We start from the raw sequence: 16,667 nt of genomic DNA, 5'->3' as shown, positions 1-16,667 counted from the left end.
GTTTCTAAGAATTGAAAAAAACTTAAACAAAAAATAAAAAATTCTAATTATTTTTACGGCAATTTTGTAAGAGAAAGAAGACTATAATATAACATGTTTCAGCCAAGCCGTCGTACCTGTTAAAGCATGTTTAATAGTTTAATATCTCTATACCCGAAAAAACGGTCACCCATCCAAGTGTCAACCCTCGCCGATGTCGCTTAACTTCGAAGACCGTACGCATTCTAACGCTTCGTGGTGATCCATAAACACTTCTTGTTTATGGATTCATATTTGTTATAGATCATTACAATAGATGTTGTCAGAAGGATAAAACATGTATAGTTAACTTATATTTTTATAAATAAATATGAAGTTTTACCATTTTTTTCACTTTTTTTACTATTTTTATATATGCGCGCAAAATAGTATGTAGACTAACTTATTAAAAAATCTGTTTTTGCTTTGTTTGTATAAAATAAAAAAATTTTTTAAATTTCATTTTTTATAATTTTTTAGTATATGTGGCATATTATTAATATACCACATTGTTTCCATAAGTGTATTTTCTTTATGTTCTGACGTTTTAATCTACGTTTCTTAAAGATTTAATTTACACTTCTGTCACTCTTTTGTTACATTATAATTAACTTTCCCTTTACACTTGATTTATGCTCCATTAATTGTAGAGATAAAAAAGATACGATGGGATATTATTTGGATGTAATAGGATATTGTAAGATATTAATGAATATCTTACAATATCTTATAATATTTTAAGATATTTTTGGGGATATCGAAATATATTAATAAGATATTATATGATATCTTAAGATATTTTACGATATTTTAAGATATTTTTGTAAGATATCCCGGGAGCTACTCATTGAGATATCCGTGGGATCGCCTTCGTCTGTCTGGGATAATTTGGGATATCCTTAGGATAAAGTGTGCTGTGTGGGTAGTACCCCAAACTACAGGTAGGCGGCCTCAGACCCACCAATTTTCAAAATGCTTTTAAGATATTTACAATCAAATTTGAGGTAAGTACAATCAAATTGACCCTATGTTTTCTCCGAGGGTTAAGCCTATTGAGAAATCCATTGGTTCAGTCATTATTGAGAATCTGATAATTACGGATTTTCGCAAACGACGTCTCGCGTAAAAGAAGCAGCGGTGGTACCTCGCGCTGCGCGTACACTTGACGCGAAGCACTACCGTGCTTCTTGACATAAATATATATATATATATATATATATATATATATATATATCGAAAAAGTATACTTTAAATTAAAATTTTAAAAGAGAACGAGGATATAACATCTTTATGAAACTATTTTTTACTAGATATCCCGGATATGTCAAGTCGTATGGGAACAGTTACCAATATAAAAAAATTTGATATGAATTTTTTCGAATTATCTTTGGATCAAACTCACACACTTTCGCCTGAAGCGAGACTATTAATGGAACATTCTTACGAAGCAATTATCGATGCGGGATTCAATCCGAAGCAATTACGAGGAAAAAATACTGCTGTAATTATAGGAACATATTTTGTTGAATCGCAAAAAGATTTTTTGTATAAAAAAAAACAGGTAAAAAAGAAATTTATAATTAATAACATAAATATACTAAAAAAAAAATAATTAAACTTATTATTATGTGCGTGTTAGTATTTTGAAATGCATTATTTTATAATTAGTTAGGTGGTTTAAATGTTATTGGATGTAGCAAAAGTGCTACAGCGAACATGATTTCATACTACTTGGATTTAAAGGGACCATCGCATACAACCGATACAGCATGTAGTTCTAGCCTTTCTGCCGTGGCACTTGGTTACAATTATATAATGTCAGGAGTATGCGAAGACGCGATAATTGGGACTGCAAATTTATGTTTTAGTCCAATTATTAATTTACTATTCACAAATCTTGGTATTTTTAAAAAATATGTTACTATTATGAATTGTGTATAAAGATTACTTTACGCATAAAAATTAAAAGAAGTACTTCTCCATTTATTAAAAAAATATAATTTTATAAATTAAATAACTTTAATAAGTATATAAAAAATATAATAAGATTTTTAACAAAGTTGGATAAAATTTTTAATAGACAAAACAAGTAGTAATATATAATACTTTTGACAAATAAATTTATTCAATATAAAGTGAAACACGCCTTTTTAATATATTTCTCATTTTACAGGTGTTTTGTCACCTAATGGTTACTGCAAACCTTTTGATTCCGCTGCTAACGGTTTTGTGCGTGCTGAAACGGTGGCAGTGATATATTTACAAAAAGCCAAAAATGCAAAAAGGATTTATGCTGTATGTCCACATATTAAATTAAACAGTGATGGATACAAACCGGAAGGAATTACGTACCCATCGCAATTAGGACAAACTAATCTACTAACGGAATTTTACAATGAGTGCGGAATACCGACATTTTGCTTGGATTATATTGAAGCACATGGTACCGGAACCAAAGTCGGCGATCCTCAGGAAGTCAATGCAATTCAGAACGTTTTATGTAAAAATAGAACAACTCCATTAATGATTGGTTCCGTAAAATCTAATCTTGGTCATACTGAGTCAGCAAGTGGCATCACTCAGATTGCTAAGGTAAAACAAAATGGTTCACATCTTTATGTACTATTTTTTAAATAATATTTATTTTATGCATTTATATTTATTTTTATATATTTATATATATTATTTTTATATTATTATTTATATGTTATATATATCCCACAAAACATTAGAATATACGTAGTATATACAATGTATATACATCCATGTATATTACATATACTATGTATATACTTCCGTGATGCACTGTATATAGATGGGATATACATAGAATGTGCAAATGTTACCGTTATGATGTACATTGAAGATCTTCTGTATGTACACATGTATATGAAATGTATATTATTTACATATTCTGTGTATATACCTATAAAACATTTGGGTATATGTCATGTACATACATTATATATACATCAATGTACACACTTTTCTACTACAATGTACATATAGAGGATATGACATAGAATATATAAATATTATCGGAATGAGATTCATTAACGTATTTCCCACAAAACAGTTTATTTTTTATTGTATATACTATGTATATGGTTTTTTAATACACCGTACATCCACTGGATATGAAATGTATATGCAAACGTTACAAGAAAAATATCCATTGCACATCGGAAGTATATACACATGTACATGATTCGTATACTGCATGTATATACATCATGTACGTCCATTTATCATTTATTGCACATACATAATATGTACATAGAATATACATGATACAAATTTGTGGGAGATTGTTGCGTGCGGTACCGTATTTAAGGCACGGTAATTAATAAAAATGAGATATGAGATCTGATTTTGGAGTTGCAAGTGACCTCCTTATATATGCAAGAGAGCATCACTTGACTCCGGAGAAAGGACTAAGTTGCATCACCTAGCGGTGATTGCGAAAATTACTCCCTGCGCGTGGGCGTGCAAGTTCACGTTATAGAGGAAAAACATCTTGCATATAAAATGTACATACATTTAACATTGTGCGCTGTATATACATACTAAGTACATTAATGGATATACACATTATATACCATTTGTATATACAGCGTACAATGTTAAATGTATATACATCTCATATACATGATTCAAATATACATTATGGTATATAATATGTATATTCATTAATGTATTTGAAATGTATATACAGCGTACAATGTTACATGTATATACATCTCAATACATGATTCAAATATAGATTATGATATATAATATGTATATCCATTAATGTATTTGGAATGTATATACAGCGTACAATATTAAATGTATATACATCTCATATACATGATTCGAATATACATTATAGTATATAATATGTATATCCATTAATGCATATTCAAATCATGTATGTAATATGTATATACATTTAACATTGTACGCTGTATATACATTTCAAATACATTAATGGATATACATATTATATACCATAATGTATATTCGAATCATGTATATAATATGTATATACATTTAACATTATACGCTGTATATACATACCAAATACATTAATGGATATACACATTACATACCATAATGTATATTCAATTCATGTATATGAGATGTATATACATTTAACATACAAGATATTTTTTTCACATTATGGAGAAAAAATGCATATACATAGAATGTCCGATGTTATGTGGGATGTTACATTTGTAAAACAACAATGTTTTATATCTCCCTTCCCCCTTCTCTCTCTCTCTCTCTCTCTCTCTTTCTACAGGTTCCATAACCTTAATCTTTCTTTCCTCTTTAGTAAATTGTTAATTATGTTCGTTATGTATATCCAAAAATCTTCTGCTTCTGCTTATAACATGATTGGTAGAATTCTATAGGTAACAAACTTGTACCCCAAAAAGAATTGTATTATATAAATGTTTACTGAGTTAATTAAATAAAATGAAACATGCTTTTATTTCTCTTTTTTCACCTCTACTTAACTTTAATAAGTTAATTTAAATTTTTAATTTAAAACTGTTATTAATTTTAAAGGTAATAATAGCATTCGAAAGCGGATTTGTTCCGCCAAATATTAATTATACAACACCACGGAATGATATAGATGCCTTAGTGAATGGAACTGTTCGTGTCGTCAAAAAACCGCTGCCACTTAAAAACGGTTACATAGGTATCAGTTCTTTTGGTTTTGGAGGAGCTAATGTTCATGCATTATTAAAGTGGAATTACAAACAGAAAATTAACAATGGTTTACCGAATGATGACTTGCCAAGGCTTGTGATATTATCTGGACGTTCTAAAAAATCTGTGAAGTTGTTTTTAAACGACGTTAGTATTTCAAATAATTAAATTTTACCCTTTGCATTAATTTTTGTTTCAAAAAATATTTTACTTTAGGTCGTTAATTATCCAATAGATGAAGAATACATTCGTTTATTACAAGACATCCATGCAGACAATATAGAAGGTCATCCATGGAGAGGATTTATTATACTTAATAATCAGCAACAAGAATCAATACAGGAAATTCAAAATTTTAAAAACATGAAAAGACCTGTTTGGTTTATATTTTCTGCCTTAGGTACACAATGGCCAGGAATGGGTACTTAATACTTTATACGTTATATGTATATAACTAATAGAATAATAAATACAATTTTTAATTAAAATTAGGACAAAACTTGTTAAAATTTCAAGTTTTTGCAAATACAATAAGAATGTGCGATAATATTTTACAACCATATGGTATAAATATCACGAATATTTTGACAAAGACAGATGAAATATTGTGTGAAAACGCTTTATATGCCTTTCTTGGTATTGTCGCTATTCAGGTAAAATATTATGAATAAATAATATTAATTATATTATAATTATTGTTAAAACAAAAATATAAATTTTCTGTAATGTTTTAATTTACTTGAACTATATATCATCTTATTATTTAAAATGTGTTAAATTATATTTTATTTTCAGAGGTATACATATATACTTATAAAGTACATATATACATTTATATTTATTTATAAATGTATTTACAATATAACATATGTATATATACATATGTGATTAATAAATATGTATTTTAAATTACATTTTACTGATTTATGATTAATTAATATTTATAAATATGATGTCTGATTGTAAAATAATATGTACATATTTGTAGATTGGGTTAGTAGACCTTTTGACATCCTTAGAAATTATTCCGGATTACATGATTAGTCATTCCGCTGGTGAACTCGGTTGTGCCTACGCGGATAAATGTCTCACTATTGAACAAACTATTTTGTCAGCATACTTCATTGGTTTGGCATGTGTTGAAGAAAAAATAATTCGTAGTTCTATGGCAGTTGTCAATTCTGATTATGGAAATCTAAGAAATATATGTCCAACGGATATTAAAATAATATGTTGCAATAGCAAAAACAGCATTGTTGTATGTGGACCTACAGAATCTGTACAAAAATTCATGAAAGAATTACAGGTAAGACAAAATAGCTTTTGTATTGAGTTAGCGAATTGGAAAATTTAACTTGATAATTTTAATAATATTAATTTTTTAAATTGAAACTACAATTTACTTTACCTTTACACGTGTTAAATTTTATATTTTTATATCAGCTTAATAATATTCATGTGAAAGAGATCTACTGCAACGTACCGTATCATTGTTCGTATCTCGCATCTATTAAAACTCAACTTCTGTTAAATTTAAACAATGTAATACCACGGCCAAAGAAACGGAGTTTAAAATGGATAAGTTCTTCAATACCTTGTACGGAATGGTTTACTTCAGCGGCAAGCTTATCATCAGCGGACTATCATACGCATAGTATATTAAACCCTGTTCTTTTTGAACAAACCACGCAACTAATTCCAAGTAATGCTATAACTATCGAAATCGCACCAGACAACATTTTGCAAAAAGTTTTGAAAGAATCCTTGGGTACAAAAGCAAACATTGTATTGAATAAACGCACTGAACAAAATATTGAAGTACTTTTAAAAGGAATTGGACGGCTCTACAATTATGGTTTACAGCCGCAGATCGCCAATTTGTACCCACCAGTGGAATTTCCAGTTAGCCGAGGAACTCCTATGATCTCTCCATCGATCAAGTAATATATTACACACACACACACACACACACACACACACACACACACACACACACACACACACACACACACACACACACACACACACACACACACACACACACACACACACACACACACACACACACACACACACACACACACACACACACACACACACACACACACACACACACACACACACACACACACACACATACTTTTATAGTGTATGAGCAAAACTTTTTATGTAATTTTAGATGGAATCATTCTGAAAATTGGTTTATACCGGACTGTAAAACACACGAGTACGTGGAAAGAGAAAGATACATCGAAATTGCCCTTAAAGATGTAGATTACGATTATTTGGTCGGACACGTGATCAATGGGAGAAATTTGCTGCCCGCAACAGGTTATCTTGTACTTGTTTGGCAAACTATTGGCATAATGAAAGGATTAATGTACTCAACAGTACCAATAATATTTCGAGATGTAAAATTTATTCGTGCTACACATTTGATAAAAAATAATACTGTGACATTGAGGATTGCAATACAGAAAGGTATTTGTGGAATAAGTAATTTTAAAGTGTAACCGTGGAAAATAAAAATATATCAAACATAAAAATTTTCTTAGATGGGAAGTTTGAAATAACGGAAGGTGATAGCGTTGTGGTAACAGGCACAGCATACGATACATCAAATCCACAACAAGAAATGATTTCGACAGGTTTATTATCAAAGAATAACGATGAAGAAGAACAAATGACGGACCGAGATATCTACAAGGAGTTAAAACTCCGCGGTTATCAGTATAGTGGTTGGTTTCGTGGAATAAAAAGTGCATCCGTTTCAGGCAATAAAGGACATATCGTATGGAAAAACTGGGTAACATTTATCGATGCCATGTTACAAATGCGTCTTATCGGATACGATACTAGAGATTTGTATGTTCCTACCGGTATTCAAAAACTGGTGATTAATCCTGAACTTCATATTTCGATGCTACAAAATAATTCAGATTACGTAAAAGGTACGTCAGACATGCATAAATGTAGGTATTAATTGTAACAGACAATAAGTTGCACAAAATTTATGTGGTATTATATAAAGGTACATTTTAGATACTATATTACCAGTACAAATATACAGAGAGATAGACACAATAAGAGCTGGTGGAATAGAAGTACAAGGTCTTAAAGCTACTCAGATTTCTCGCCGAAATTTAAATCAAGTTGCTGTTATTGAGCAGTACACATTTATAGCTCACCAAGATCGCGCTAAAATTTCTTTAAAAGAAGCGATTCGGATATTAGCACAACTCGTGCTAGAAGATCATCAAATCACTAAAGTAAAAGCCATTGAGCTGGTAAAAGACGACGACAATGTTACATTAGAATACCTTTCATCTTCATTGTTAATTGAAGCTTTTGAGGATATACCATTGATACAAACGAATGTCACTCTATTAACATCACCGAATCGTTTCAGTTCAGAAGCCCTATCACAAAATATTTTAATCACTGATATAAACAAACCAATTGTAAACGATAAAGTCTTAATAGTTGCCGGATTCAATCTTCTGTCTAAACAGCCAACTTCTTTAGAACAAGTTTTGCCGTTTCTAAAAGAAGGTGGCTATTTGTTGACGCGCGAAAAATGCGACATATGTGATTATAGCAAGTATCAGCAACAGTACGAATTAAACGTTATTCTTGAAAAGTGCACCGATAAAGAAATGATTGTTCTTATGAAGAAGAAAGTTTATGTAAAAAAACGCATTGTTGTTCATATAAATAATAATAATTTTAACTGGTTAGATGATTTAAAGCCGCTTATAAGCGACAAAAGCAAACTTGAGGAGGATAGTAGAATCATAGTTGTTGGAGAGGGAGACTCTGAATGTGGTCTGTTGGGTTTTATCAACTGCTTGAGAAAAGAACCAGGAGGAGAACTTGTTAGGGGTGTGCTTATTCAAGACAAGGAGGCTCCTAAATTTTCTCTTCAAGACCCCTTTTATTTACAACAATTGAAAAAAGATATGACAATTAATGTATTACGATCTGATAGTATCTGGGGATCGTACAGACATTTAACATTACCACGACAGAAACCCGAACCTGTTTCTACCGCTCACGTTAGCCAAACGGTATGTGTGGTGACGCAATAAAAAAAATACATATTTTCAAAGTATATCGATGATTTATTGTTATGAATAATAATAATAATATGTACTTTTACGCATTTTAATTTTTGCTTATAATTTTTATTTACAATTCTTTTATTGAAATTATTGTTTTATATATTACATTATATATTGTATTATAATTGACTTTTGTAGATTCGTAATGATTTGAGTACATTTTATTGGATGGGAAATAATAGATCTATTGAATCTCCTCTTGAAGATTTGGTATATGTGGTTTACTCATCCCTGAATTTTAGAGATGTCATGTTTGCAACTGGTAAATTAATACTTAATACGGCTATTTCACGGGGACGGTTATTTGAATATATTCCTCTTGGAATGGAATACGTTGGATTCGATGCTACCGGACAACGAGTAATGGGAGTTCATGATACTGAGTAAATAATGTTTTAAAAACTAGTTACATTTTTTAATATGAAAAAATTAAAACCAGCTTGATATAATTTTTTTAGTTGTATAGCAAACGTTGTTGTAAAGAATAAAGACTTCTGTTGGAAAATACCGGACGCATGGACATTTGAAGAGGCTGCGACGGTCCCATGCGTTTACAGTACAGTTTACTTTGCCTTATACATTTATGGAAAAATGAGAAAAGGCGATAAAATACTTATACACTCTGGTACTGGTGGCATTGGACAGGCAGCTATTCATCTTGCTCTCAAAGAAGGATGCGAAGTGTTTACTACTGTAGGCACGAGCGACAAACGAAATTTTATTAAAAAAATGTTTTCTACAATTTTGGATGAACATATTGGAAATTCTCGAGATACCAGTTTTGAACAAATGATCATGCGGCAGACAAACGGTCGCGGCGTTGACATCGTGTTAAATTCACTGGCGGAAGAAAAGCTAACTGCCTCCGTTCGTTGTTTGGCACAAAACGGCCGTTTTTTGGAGATCGGAAAGTTTGATTTTATTTCTAACAATCCTCTTTATATTTCTGCGTTTCAGAAGGGTATTAGCTTTCATGGAATTTTATTAGATAATCTATTTATTGGTGATCACAAGTATAAATCAATATTACGCAAAATGATAACTGATGGTCTTAAGAATAGTACTATTAAACCTATTCAAGTAAAAGTTTTTCCGAAAACAGATATTGAAGAAGCTTTTAGATACATGGCAAGTGGAAAACACATGGGAAAGGTACATTTGTAATTATCTGTAAAATATACATTTATTTTTCCGTTATAGTGTTGTACAGAAATATTTCATACGTAATTTACGCTCATTTTTAATATATGTATATGTTTATAGATTATAATAAATATTCGGGACAGAAATAAACCTTTAAATGAGCCTATTATGGCATATCGTCGTTATTATTGTCTCAGGAATAAAAGTTATATTATATTGGGTGGTTTGGGTGGATTTGGTTTGGAGTTAACAGATTGGCTAATATTTCGTGGTGCCAGAAACATAGTGTTGGTTTCACGAACTGGAATAAAAAACGGTTACCAACGCATGAAGATTCGATTATGGGAATCTTATGGTGTAAATGTACTAATTATTAAGAATATCGATGTTGCTGATCCTGAAGATTGTGAATATCTCTTGCGAACTGCGGAAAACGAAGCATCAGTGGACGCGATATTCAACCTCGGTGTGGTGTTGAAGGATAATGTTTTAAAGAATCAAAGCACAGAGACATTTGCAGAGTCTTTTCAGTCAAAAGCTCGAGCGACGCAAACTTTGGATAAAGTTTCCAGAAAGTTTTGCTCTAAACTGAGACATTTCGTAGTGTTCTCTTCCGTTTCTTGTGGTAGAGGCAATGCTGGACAGACGAATTATGGCATGGCTAACTCTGTTATGGAAAGAGTGTGTGAAAAGAGAGCAGAAGAAGGATTACCCGGATTGGCAATTCAATGGGGAGCTGTAGGTGACGTGGGTCTCGTCGCTGACATGCAGGAGAATGAGAAGGAATTGATTATCGGTGGTACCTTACAACAAAAAATATCATGTTGCCTTGATGAACTTGATAAGTTTTTACTTCAAAGCCAGCCTGTTGTTAGTAGTATGGTGGTGGCTGAAAAGAAAACGGGATCTATTGGACATGGAACTCCGACAGAAATTATCGCCGATATTTTAAGTAAGTTTATGTTTACTTTTTGTTTTTATATATTTACTATATCTTTTATTTAGTATTATTTTACGTAACTAGTTACTGGTAGTACATTAAAGTTCAAGTCAAAATAACATTCTATTTATATTACAGATATAAAAGACATAAAAGTTGTAAGTCGAAGTATATCTCTCGCTGAACTTGGAATGGACTCCATGATGGCTGTTGAAATCAAACAAACTTTGGAACGAGAATTTGACATTTTTCTTACTACACAAGAGCTATCTAATCTCACCTTTGCGAAACTTAACGAAATGTCCAATATAAACGTCAGTAATAATAATATACAATATGAGAATAATCTTAATGCTGGAGAGGCCTATATCATGAAATTGCCAATTGGTATTGTGGAAGACGAAGATTTTGTTTCAAAGTTATGTTTCGATCTCTCGACTAAAAGTCGAAATAGTACGACTGAAGTTTTTCTTATACCGGGAATGGACGGGTGTGGAACGGTATTCAAATATTTATCAGCAGATATTAAATTTTTAGCAACGTCTTTACAGTATAACACAATAAATAATAACATTGATGCTACGGACGTCATATTGGAGACAACTAATCGTATAATTAATGTACGCAATCGCACTATATATAGTAATTTTATATTATATTTATATAGAATCCTTATTATTTTATTTTGTAAGGCATAAAATTCAGAAAATATTTTGATATTTACATTAATATTTTCATAGCATGTATTACCAAAATTAAAAGACGGAAAGAACTTTGTAATGGTAGGATACTCCTTCGGGTCTATTATTGCAATAGAGTTAACAAGAAGATTGGAAGCCTTGAATTTTAAAGGACGTTTGGTTCTTATCGACGGCGCTCCCGAACAAATAAAAATGATGTATAAACATTTTACATCAAATTTTAACGAAACGCATCTTCAGATTGCTGTTTTAATCAATATTATGAAAATTTACTCACAAGAAATTAATAAAAAGGTATAATCGTGATTTCAATTTTACAAGTTAAAATTTATTGTACATTTGTGATATATTTTTGTATTTTTTGTGGAAATTATTATCAATATTTTCTATTTTATAATTTTGTAATTTATGGATTTTTATTTTGTAAATGTAAATTTTTATATTTAAAAAAATGTGTAATATAGATTGTAATGGAATTGGAGAAATGTAATACCTGGGAAGAGCGATACGATATTTTCGCAAGATCGTTTTTAGTTATGAATAGATCACTGTCTCCAGCAAATTTAAAAACGCTGTGTACTACAGTTTACAAATATTCATCCGCTATTCGGCACTACGATCCTTCTACTTTGCCACCAATTAAATCTCCTATAATCTTGCTAAAACCTACACAGCCGTTGCATATATCAATAACAGATGAAGATTATGGTTTGCATAAGGTATTTTTAAAAAGTTGCACATATAATAATTTATTTCTTGTTGCAATAAGCCATCAAAATTTTTAGAATTAATAAAAAATATAATTATTTAAGGTTACTCAAAATATGATTCAAGTACATTACGTCGACGGTAATCATGTGACAATATTGAGAAATAAAAAAGTATCAGCTGCAATAAACGGGGAACCACCTTTTATCATTTGAGGTTATAATTTATGCAACATTATTAAAAGATAAAAATCAGCGATTAATCGTTAAAAATTAAAAACATTATATACACACACAATTTTTTAGTATACTAAACTTGAATTAAAAGAAAAGGTGTAAATGGGCTAAATTAAAAAAAATCATAATTATTTGTAACGTATAATAAATACTATATATGTATACTACAATATAAGGTTATTTTTTATACCCTTTTTATTTTTTCCTTAAAATTAATAAAATTAATAAAAATGTCAATAAATAGTGTGTATTGTTGTGCGCGCATTTTAATAATACATTATATAACCTGGGAAATAATACATTATATATATATAGGAAAGTTACTTTCTAAAAATAATTTGTTACCGTTACCGTTACCGTTATCTAAAAAGTAACGATTCACTACTCTTTCCTTTATTCTTTAATATTAACCCTTTGCATACATACTCTTTGTTACCACCCATAACTAAAAATTCAGCGCTTTGTACCTTTCAAATACCGCAATAAATGAAAAAAGCTCAAAAACTGTAAAAACTGCAAAAACTCATTTTTTTAAATCGCGAAGTCTAATAATTTTTTAAGTATGAAATTACTTAAATTTTAATACCAAAGGTTTGTAAATACTTTCTATAAACTTTAAAGTTAATCCATTTTTTCAGAATTTTAGCATAAATATTAGAAAAAATACAGTTGTTTGAAATTTGCCATGGATGGCAATCACCCAATGTATATAATGCAAAGATTTGAAAAATGAATGTATTTGCGAAGGTTTAAAAATAGAGATTAAATAAAAAATTTGTTTGTAAAATATTTTTTTATTTAGAATGCTAATAAAAGAAATTAATTAATTTTAAATTTGTAAAACTAAAAAAACGTTTTTAATTTTATTACGATCAAAATATAAATTAAAATTTTTGGGCTTATTTTGGTTTCTACAGTAGATAAGATGGAAATAAAATAAATAAAATGTTATGTATGTAGATTTTGATTTTTTGAATACAACAAAATTGTTGAAAATTTTGTAAGGCTTAGGAAACATTTTTAAAAATTAAGCAAAAACATAATTTATTTTAGAAATTTAGGTAATGTATATAAAAATAAATTAACTTGAAAAATATAACATAACAATTTGATTTGTTTTTTATTAACTGGAATGTAAAAATAAGTAAAAAAAAGTTAAAATATACAAAAATTCCAAAAAATTAAAACAAAGAAAATTTATAAAAAAATAAAATACCCTTAAAAAAACCTTAAAAAGGTAAAAAAGATACGCCAAGTACATAAATGCGTGCTTTCCAAAATAAATTTAAGATCAATATAGTTAGCCAAGTATATTTTAAAAGACTTAAAGAAGTTTAATAAACATCTATTTAAAAATTGCTTAAACGGGCTTGATGATTAAATGATTAAAATCAACCAACGGGATTATAGTGAAGCAAAAACTTGGCGTGCCCGGCTCATATTTTTTCTGAATTTCCAAGGCTCTATGTTATTGATATTGATAAATATATATACAAGAATGCAATTAATGTGACTCGGATATTGTTTTACTATCTGTCAATTTCTGCTTTATTATATGTTATCACTTATATTCCCATTTTTCACATAATTTTTGAATAAAACCATTTTTGAATGCGTTTATATACTTGACATATACACTTGACATATCTTTTTTAACTTTGTGAAGTTTTTCATAAGTTATTATTTTTTTTATTATTTTATTCGTACAAATAATTTTCATATTGTATAACATTGATCATTTTAAGTCGGGCGTTTTAAGCCGGGCACGCCAAGTTTTTGCTTCACTATAATCCCGTTGGTTGATTTCAATCATTTAATCATCAAGCCCGTTTAAGCAATTTTTAAATAGATGTTTATTAAACTTCTTTAAGTCTTTTAAAATATACTTGGCTAACTATATTGATCTCAAATTTATTTTGGAAAGCACGCATTTATGTACTTGGCGTATCTTTTTTACCTTTTTAAGGTTTTTTTAAGGGATTTCACTCCTTTTTGTAAAAATTAAAGAGTTACTTCTTTTTTTAATTACATTAAGTTTTATTATACATATTTTTTAATGTGTTAATTTGATATGTATGTACACTGAAAAAAAAATGCAATATATTCAATAAGATATGTTATTGCGGGCTGCCAATTAAAAATATACTCAATACAATAATATATGCTATTGCAGTATCAACATTGTACTTGCATTAATAGCAAATATTATTGTATTGAGTATTTTATGTAGTTGGCAGCCCGCAATCACATATGTTATTGGCTGTATTACATTTTTTTTCTGTGTATGTATATATTTTCCATAATTTATTTTATTTTATTTGTTCTGCAAAAAATATGAATGCATTTTTAGCATTTCAAGGCCAATTGCATTTCTTTATACTTAAATCATTTATTAACATCCATTTTGCGTTTTTAGTACATATCATGTTTGTGTAATGTCCATCTATTATATTTTCACCGTGATAAAAGATTGCACTAATATTTTTATACTTATTTGCATTGACAGATAAAAATTTTTTATTAATATTTTTGACATTTATTACATATATATTATGTATATTATTTGTTATTATTATTTATTTATTTTATTTTTATTAATTTTATTAAATTTTTTCGTGTACTAATAATATCACTTACATTACTCACATTCAGACGTTGTAATTTTATTATTAATTTTTATATTAATATTTTTGACATTTACACATATATCATGTATTTGTTTATGTTATATATTTATTTTATTTTTGTTAACTTATTATACTTTTCTTGCATACCAAATTCACTATTTATATCATAAAATAATTTTTTATATGTTTAGTTTTATAAAATTATATGTAAGCACATTGTGAAGCCCCTTGAAGGACACACCGGCTTTGCGTGTGTGTGTGCATGTACATGTGAATTTGTAGAAAATAACTCAAATAAGCTTTTTCGCGCAAGAAATCTCAAGATCACAGAATTATTAAGTTTATTATATTTTTTCGCATACCAATATTCACCACATATATTACAAAATAATTTTTATTTTAGTTTTATAAAATTATATGTAGGCACATTGTGAAGCCCCTTGAAGGACAAACCGGCTTTGGGTGTGTGTGTGCATGTATATGTGAATGCGTGGAAAATAACTCAAGTGAGCTTTTTTGCGCAAGAGATCACAAGATCTTAGAATTATCAAGTTTATTATATTTTTTCGCGTACCAATATTCACCACTTACATTACGAAATAATTTTATTTTAATTTTATAAAATTGTATGTAGGAACATTGTGAAGCCCCTTGAACGACAAACTGGCTTTACGTGTGTGTGTACATGTGATCTGTGGAAAATATCCAAGTGATCCAAGTGAGCTTTTTCGCGCAAGAGATTACGAAATCTCAAAAATGAGTGTACCAATTTTAATCGGAGTGGTCGCAATCGAAAGCTGACATCAATATTATATAACAAAATTGCCATTAGATTTTTGATTATGATTTTAGTTTCTGAGATATTTTAACTGAAAGTGAATTTGACAGCTAAATTCCAGATAAAGCTTAGTAGCGGCGTGACATTTGCGCAGTGAAGTTTGCATCATTTGCATCATGCAGCAAAATTCTTTATGTACTTGGCGTCGCGCCGCTACCGCGTCGCTTGATAAAACCAATTCAAACCAGTTTTTGTCCAATTTTTAACTCTCCGTCTGTACACTTATTTTCACTGACACAGTCTGTACACTAACGCCTTTTTGTTTTGTTCCGTTTTTAACGTTTTTAAAAACATACAAAAAATCTGAAAAAATTCCTAATTACTTTTGAGTGACTACATTTTAAATTTCGATAATCATATTAATGATTTGTAAATCGCCTAACGGTCTGCATCGGATCTTATATATAATGCTTGAATATGATTAGATAATCACATATATGACCATATATAAGTTTTTGGGGACAAAATACATATATGAGCGTATAAAATTACTTCTAATATGAGCATATACGAGCATATAAGAAATATTTTATCCCGGGTTAAGTTACTTTTGTGTGATATTTTTAATAATTTACAATGTTTTAAAGTAAAGGGAATTATTAAAAAAATATTAAATTTTAATTTTATGTAATTT

At 29.3% G+C, this 16,667-nt stretch overlaps 1 protein-coding gene across 2 annotated transcripts; it reads left to right on the top strand.

Moving 5' to 3' along the window:
• Nucleotides 1-1,702: 1,702 nt before the first annotated feature.
• Nucleotides 1,703-12,575, top strand: LOC118645536 (fatty acid synthase-like). Of its 2 annotated transcripts, XM_036286812.1 has the most exons (17): nt 1,703-1,918; nt 2,192-2,610; nt 4,573-4,866; nt 4,936-5,119; nt 5,212-5,372; nt 5,708-6,025; nt 6,163-6,659; nt 6,899-7,200; nt 7,275-7,670; nt 7,762-8,786; nt 8,979-9,223; nt 9,299-9,992; nt 10,104-10,935; nt 11,062-11,543; nt 11,664-11,918; nt 12,089-12,343; nt 12,437-12,575. In XM_036286812.1, the coding sequence occupies exons 1-17, from the start codon at nt 1,735-1,737 to the stop codon at nt 12,545-12,547; spliced, it is 6,654 nt and encodes a 2,217-aa protein (XP_036142705.1). In that variant the 5' UTR covers nt 1,703-1,734; the 3' UTR covers nt 12,548-12,575. The 2 variants fall into 2 exon arrangements, with proteins under 2 accessions (XP_036142705.1, XP_036142706.1); XM_036286813.1 differs by lacking the exons at nt 1,703-1,918; nt 2,192-2,610 and having other exon boundaries at nt 4,549-4,866; nt 4,936-5,140.
• The last annotated feature ends 4,092 nt before the right edge of the window (nt 12,576-16,667 follow it).

Source organism: Monomorium pharaonis, chromosome 1, assembly GCF_013373865.1.
Source record: "Monomorium pharaonis isolate MP-MQ-018 chromosome 1, ASM1337386v2, whole genome shotgun sequence".
Taxonomy (NCBI): domain Eukaryota; kingdom Metazoa; phylum Arthropoda; class Insecta; order Hymenoptera; family Formicidae; genus Monomorium; species Monomorium pharaonis.
The sequence above is the reverse complement of the archived record's forward strand: the minus strand, read 5'-3'. Positions and strand labels throughout refer to the sequence as shown.

Coding starts and splice junctions, on each gene's coding strand:
- LOC118645536 (XM_036286812.1), top strand. CDS start 1,735: ATGATTTCATACTACTTGGATTTAAAGGGACCATCGCATACAACCGAT. Junction 1,919..2,191: donor TTTACTATTCACAAATCTTG/GTATTTTTAAAA, acceptor CTCATTTTACAG/GTGTTTTGTCACCTAATGGT. Junction 5,373..5,707: donor TTGGTATTGTCGCTATTCAG/GTAAAATATTAT, acceptor ACATATTTGTAG/ATTGGGTTAGTAGACCTTTT.